Source organism: Triticum aestivum, chromosome 2A (assembly GCF_018294505.1).
Source record: "Triticum aestivum cultivar Chinese Spring chromosome 2A, IWGSC CS RefSeq v2.1, whole genome shotgun sequence".
Lineage (NCBI taxonomy): Eukaryota > Viridiplantae > Streptophyta > Magnoliopsida > Poales > Poaceae > Triticum > Triticum aestivum.
This window is the reverse complement of record NC_057797.1, coordinates 469,437,340-469,444,096: the sequence shown is the minus strand read 5'-3', so window position 1 is coordinate 469,444,096 and position 6,757 is coordinate 469,437,340. Positions and strand designations below refer to the sequence as shown.

Genomic DNA, 6,757 nt, shown 5'->3' with positions numbered 1-6,757 from the left:
TTCAATGCACGTTAATATTTAGGCAATATATTAATTGCATGTGGATATTAGGTATGCTATTATTTGTGTATTAATCATGTAATTATTGCAATATTTGGTATGAATTGCACGTTAAATACGTTTAACGCTCGTCATTGGAGCAGTCTAGATCGTTGGATTGACTTAATTCGATGACCGAGATCAGTTGAATCTGTCTTTTGGGGTTTTTTATATTGACTAGTAAATCGGCACGTGCAACGCATGTTAAATATTTAGGCAATATATTAATTACGCGCGGATTTTAGGTATGCTATTATTTGTGTGTTAATCCTGTGATTAGTGTAATATATTTGGTATGATATTAATTACATGTTAAACACGTTTAACGCTCGCCATTGGAACAGTTTAGGTTGTTAGATTAACTTAGTTCAATGGCTCAGATCAATTGGATCTGCCTCTTTGGGTCTTTTTATATTAGTGTAAATATAGATATAGATATAAACTAGTAAATGCGCATGTGCCACGCACATTAATATTTAGGCAATATATTAATTACACGTGAATATTAGGCATGCTATTATTTGTGTATTAATCCTATGATTAGTGCAATATTTGGTATGAATTGCACGTTATACATTTAACGCTCGCCATTAGAGCAGTCTAGATCGTTGGATTAATTTAGTTCGATGGCCGGGATCAGTTGGATCTATCCCTTTGAGTCTTTTTATATTGGTATAGATATAAGATATAGATTCATTCGGCTAAATCAGGCCACAGATACGAAATCCCATTCATATAACCAAACGGATTGTAAACTGATCATGCAACACAGGTTGTAGCACTCAGTATCGATTCGCGTGTGAGCGAAGCTTTTGCGTCCGACAGATATCCAGAAAGCTCCAACGTGATCCCATCCCGCTCACCATCCACGGACCACGGTAGTACAACGACGGCTCCTCCTCTCGTTCCCTCGTGCGCCAAACCAGATTCCAAAATCAAAATTCACTTCGAAAAGCTCCGCTACTTCTCTTGTCTCTGCGTCGCCGCCGCCACGGTTGTTGCTGCGGATGGCTGAGGCGAAGGGGGCGGCTGCGCCGCTGCTGGCGCGGGAGGATGGGAGACGGCGTGGAGGCTGGGGAGGAGCAACCTGGGCGCAGACGCTGGGCAACGTGGTGGTGTCCATTGTGGGCACGGGGGTGCTCGGCCTGCCCTACGCCTTCCGAGCCGCCGGCTGGGTCGCCGGATCCCTCGGCGTCGCCGCCGCCGGATTCGCCACGCTCTACTGCATGCTCCTCCTGGTCAGTACCGTACCTCGCATTAACACTACCGGATGCCATCTAAATACTAATACTACTACTTCTACCGTTCTACGGCCACATCCTGCATTGCATTCAGCTTAAGCAGATTGGGACTTGCTGTCCATGCCAAATTGCATGGTGTCTGTATTTACGTTTCGATTGAAGATTAATCGTAGCCGTACTACCATGTTGTTGTTATCATTCATACGCTAGAAGTACTATATTAGCGACAGGGTAGAGTATTTGGTCACTCGGGATAAAATTTTTGCGTCTTCGTGTTTAAGGACACTATTGATTTTTCAGATGGGGATATCCTGTGCCCACTGCCCAACTTTAAAGTAAAGAGGCTTTCCACTTTCAGTATTTTCGTTCCATTTCCCATCAGAAAAATATGGTCCCATATTGTCTCCAGTATAACAGGAACGGTAACCAGGGTCGGTCAGGATTTTGCACAAATAATAAGAAATAAAACCAAATGAATCATGTAGTCCGAAGCACTCCCGGAATAGTGTCAGAATGGAAGCCTTATTCATGGTCATGACCAGCCTTATGGCATTAAGCCGTTAGCCTGTTCTTGGTAGTATTTCTGTAAACGTGGTAGTTTCTCCTCTCACATTCTAGTTAAATTGAATGGTCATACTTTCTGAACTGTGTTACTGTTCGTTGCTTCTTCAGTGTGTTGAATTTGTTGAACAGGACTTTGCCTGTTAATTTGTGTTTATACTTCACATTGATCAGCACACTGATGGTATGATAAAAAATGAATCGTGTATGTACTGTGCCGCATCTATGATTTTTACAATGTTATGAACTTCTGTTTTGATAGCAACAACTTTTTAGCTGCTTAATTTACTTGTTTCGATTTCTATTCTGAAGGTGGACTGTAAAGATAAATTGCAGGAGGAAGAAACTGATGAACCAAAGAATTATACATATGGAGATTTTGGTGAGAAGTGCTTTGGGACTATAGGTCGGTGCTTGACGGAAATTCTCATTCTTATCTCACAAGCGGGTGGTTCTGTAGCTTACCTAGTATTCATTGGTGAAAATCTGCATTCCGTGTTTAGCCAGTCGATGTCACCAGCTGGCTTCATCTTTGCCGTCCTATTGCCTGTGCAAATCGCGTTGTCCTTCATTCTTTCACTATCCTCTCTTTCACCATTCAGTATATTTGCTGATGTGTGCAATGTCCTAGCGGCGGCAGTGGTTATCAGAAAAGATCTTCAACTAATTGATCATCCTTTTGCAAATAGAAGTGCTTTTAATGGAGTTTTGGCGATACCTTTCGCTTTTGGAGTCGCGGTCTTCTGCTTTGAAGGATTCAGCATGACACTGGCACTAGAATCATCAATGGCGGAACGTAGAAAGTTCCGTTGGGTGCTTTCTCAAGCAGTTGTGGGCATCATAGTTGTGTATGCATGTTTTGGAGTATGTGGGTACTTGGCCTATGGTGAGGCTACCAAGGACATCATAACACTTAATCTTCCCAATAGTTGGTCATCTGCTGCTGTTAAGGTTAGTGCAATTTTCATAATCTATATCGTGTAATTGTTTGTTGAAATATGCTATTGCTTCTCGTCAAATATTTTGTAGCCCCAGTACTTGATAATTGGTGGTATAAGGTCATAAAGTATGATTCAAGTGTGAATCTATTATATTTTGAGATTTGAAAAATTGTAAATCTTATTGCCGCATGATATCTAACATGCTGGAGTAGTGATCTTTGTATCCTAAAAGTTCAAAAAATCTACTGGCAGGTTGGCCTATGCATTGCACTAGCATTCACATTCCCAGTTATGATGCACCCGATTCACGAGATTGTGGAGACAAGGCTCAGATCAAGTGGATGCTTCCAGAAGCTCTCCCACGGGGTTCCTGGTGCCGAGTGGCTAGGCCTGCACTCGAGCCGCATCATCATGGTGACTATTTTAACTGTGATGGCATCCTGCATACCTGCATTTGGGTCCTTCGTCTCCTTTGTTGGGTGCACCGTCTGTGCGCTGCTCTCCTTTGTGCTACCTACCTTCTTCCACCTCAACATCGTAGGATCGTCAATGAGCCTATGGAGAAGAGTGCTGGACTACGGCTTCCTTCTGTTTGGCCTTGGTTTTGCTGGTTATGGAATATTCACTGCTCTCTCGTCACACTGACTGATGAAGTAATGACAAAATGTCCAAGATCTGCAAATTAGGGTTTATTTCTTTGGAAGACGTGTCTGGAGAGAAATATCTGCTGCCCTGGGATAACATGCATCAAATTGAGAAGACTTTCATACTCAGCTGATTATCCCCTGCCTTGGTTTGATTTGTTAGGTGGTGGTGTACTTTATATGTATCTTTACCTTTCGTATCATTTTTTTAAAATGTATTCATAGGAGGCAACATGATGTTTATCGTGATTTGGTTGTGATCCTTATCTGTCTGTTGTCAGGATTTCTGTTTTTGAGTCTGATAGTTCATACAGATGATAAGGAAGCACATGGGTCCATCAATGCTATTGTCCATGTGAAGCTGCAGAGCAAAGAAAATACTCACCAAATCTACTGTTCAGGTCTTTCTCCTTGTGAATAAATGGAGTATATTTTTTATTTGTCATTGCTGGCTATTTTGTCAAACTAATATAAGAATGAATTTTGTCACAAGCACGATATGCTCATGGAAGCCAAGTAGTTGCACGGTTCAATGTACATCGCAAGTTATAGCACTAAAGTGTCTTTTCGCCAATTTTAGACACAGATGGTGTAATTGACTCATGATTTTTCCCTGCCTAGGCCTAGGTGGACCTGCCAAATTTAGCCACCGTCCCGAGACAAAGAAGAAGAGCAAGTATCGCATCACTGCACAAATGTCAACCTACAAGGACATGCGGGTGAGCACCCCGGGTCTTGCTGATCTTGCATGCAACTGCCGTGTTCTTTTAGACCAAATCACTTGGTGGAACGAGTAGGACACGGCCTATTTATCTACCATGGCGGACACCACATACCAGTCTCAAAAAGTGTGCGTCCACGGTTCTAGGCGTTCACCACCATGTATAACATGATCCCCGCCCTGCTAGTTCTCGCCGGAGTCATCACCGGGGTGCGTGCGGCAGCACCTCCTCCGGTGCCGGTGCCGGTGCCGCCGAAGGTTCCCACAGCTCCCCCGGCTACTGCCGGGCCGCTTAAATACCCCGCGATCCTTGCTTTTGGTGACTCGATTATAGACACAGGTAACAACAACTATATCAGGACAATCGTCAGGGCCAACTTCCCGCCCTACGGCAGGGACTTCCCCGGGCACAAGGCCACCGGCCGGTTCACGGACGGTAGGATCAGTGTTGACTTCCTAGGTACGTATGTATCACCGATATCACACATATATACGGCAATTACATACTCCCTCTGTCTTAAAATAAGTGACTCAACTTTATACTAACTTTGTACTAAAGCTAGTATAAAGTTGAGTCACTTATTTTGGGACGGAGGGAGTATAATTAAGATAGTATCAGTCAGTGTGGATCACAATGGTTTTGTAAATGCAGCGGCGGCACTTGGTGTGAAGGAGAATGTCCCGCCGTACCTGAAGAAGGACCTCACCCTCGACGACCTCAAGACCGGTGTCAGCTTCGCATCGGCCGGGAGCGGCTACGACAACGCCACCTGCAAGACCATGGTACGTCGTCCTACGTACGCGTTCACCACATACACGAGCTCGCGATGCATGGAGCTAGCTAGGTCGATGTAGGCACGCATGCATGCATGCGTGCAAATCATATCTACAGTTGATCGAGATCCCTGCCTGTATGCATGCAGTCGGCGCTGTCGATGGAGCAGCAGCTGAAGATGTTCCTGGAGTACAAGGCCAAGGTGGGGACTATCCCGGACAAGGCCCTCTACCTCCTCGTGTGGGGCAGCAACGACATCGTGGAGCACTTCACCTTCGGGGACCCCATGTCGGTAGAGCAGTACAGCGACCTCATGGTCCAGCGCGCCATCTCCTACATCCAGACCCTCGTCAGCCTCGGCGCCAAGAGGATCGCCCTGACGGGAGTGCCGCCGGTGGGCTGCTTGCCGTCGCAGCGCATTCTCTCTGGCGGGATCCGGCGGCAGTGCGCCGCGGATCGTAACCAGCTAGCCAGCATGTTCAACAACAAGGTCAGGGAAAAGATGGCCATGCTCGGCGCCAAGCTCCCCGGCGTCACGCTCACATTCATCGACCTCTACGCCATCTTTGAGGACGTGATCCACCGGCACGAGGCGCTCGGGTTCAAGAACGCCAAGGACTCGTGCTGCGGTTTGCTTGGGCTGGCGGTAGCCGTGCTCTGCAACTTCGCCAGCCCGGTCTGCGCCGAACCCGCCAAATACGTCTTCTGGGACAGCTACCACCCCAGCTCCAGTGCCTACAAAGTCATCATCGACATGGTCGTCGAAAAATACTTCAGATACATGAACTAGCTAGCTATGAGTGGTAGAGGACAAAGGGGGAAAGGAGGAAAAATAAAGGAAGAACGCAATAACTCTGGAACTGACTAGCAATCAGTCCACAGATTTTGTCTAATAAGGGGTTGACACGTGGCGCTGATCTTTGAGTCGCTGTATGCAACAAATTCGACGGATTCATTCCCAGCAGGTTGCCTGGTCGGCCCGCTCCCAGCGTCCACTTGCCCATACACACATCCGCCCGCCCGCTGGATTTTGCCACCCCGATCCAGGCTAACGGGCCTGGTTCATTTTTGGAGGAAAAAATCCGACTCAGTAACGCCCGCCCACTACCACCCCACTCGACCACAAAAGGGTAGGGGAAGACCACAAAGGGTAGGGGCGGACCCACGATTGGGATAAGCCCCGGGCCCTAGGCCAGCTACAGTGCATCTACAGTGAATAGTGTAGACAAAGAGGACAAAAACAAGCCAGGCTGAGCAGGCCCTGATTAAAAGAAAACAAGAAAAAGACAATGTTGGCATGTAGTTTGGTTGCCTGCATGTGATGTCTTGTCATCGTGAAGTAATTTTCACTCGGTGTTTGGTTGCATACATGCATGGTGATTAGTAGCTAACAACTGCACTTAAGAGGCAGGGGAGTGAACCCTCGAGTTGCAGCAGACTGGCTCACTCGCGCGCTCGCCGGAGCTGTAGTAGCTGGGCTCGTCCGCGCGCTCGAGAGAGCTGCAGCAGTTGCCCGGCTCACCCAACCAAGCAGCGCGTCTCTATGAAGCAGCTGCACGTCGTGCGTCGGCGAGTCCGACCACCGCGCCGTCATGGACCTCCGTGTGACCGTGCAGACCATCGAGAGGGCCGCCGCGGTGGGGGAGGCCCTCCTCGACTAGCGCGATATGAAGCGTGCCTCCCTCCCGCATCGAGCAAGCCCAGCAGCTCCGTGGCTTGTGGAGGGTCGAGGCCATCTGCATCTGCTGCTCGTGGAGGGCGGAGGCCACCTGCATATGTGTGCGCGGGGGGCGGGCAACGGCGGCAGATGCGCGCGCCGGGGGCGCGCAGACGGC

The 6,757-nt window shown here is 47.8% G+C and overlaps 2 protein-coding genes across 4 annotated transcripts; both read left to right on the top strand.

Annotated features, from left to right (window-relative positions):
* The first annotated feature begins 854 nt into the window (after positions 1-854).
* LOC123189019 (amino acid transporter ANT1) lies at positions 855-4,295 on the top strand. 3 transcript variants are annotated; one of them, XR_006495536.1, is made up of 5 exons: positions 858-1,277; positions 2,154-2,792; positions 3,035-3,589; positions 3,708-3,827; positions 4,048-4,295. XR_006495536.1 is itself a non-coding variant. In XM_044601335.1 (3 exons), exons 1-3 carry the CDS (start codon positions 1,047-1,049, stop codon positions 3,425-3,427), a joined length of 1,239 nt encoding a protein of 412 aa, XP_044457270.1. In that variant the 5' UTR covers positions 855-1,046; the 3' UTR covers positions 3,428-3,692. The 3 variants fall into 3 exon arrangements, 2 of the variants coding, with proteins under 2 accessions (XP_044457270.1, XP_044457269.1); XM_044601335.1 differs by lacking the exons at positions 3,708-3,827; positions 4,048-4,295 and having other exon boundaries at positions 855-1,277; positions 2,178-2,792; positions 3,035-3,692; XM_044601334.1 differs by lacking the exon at positions 4,048-4,295 and having other exon boundaries at positions 3,035-3,864.
* Positions 4,274-5,881, top strand: LOC123189020 (GDSL esterase/lipase EXL3). The gene is made up of 3 exons (XM_044601336.1): positions 4,274-4,607; positions 4,800-4,930; positions 5,071-5,881. The coding sequence occupies exons 1-3, from the start codon at positions 4,307-4,309 to the stop codon at positions 5,710-5,712; spliced, it is 1,074 nt and encodes a 357-aa protein (XP_044457271.1). The 5' UTR covers positions 4,274-4,306; the 3' UTR covers positions 5,713-5,881.
* Positions 5,882-6,757: the final 876 nt, after the last annotated feature.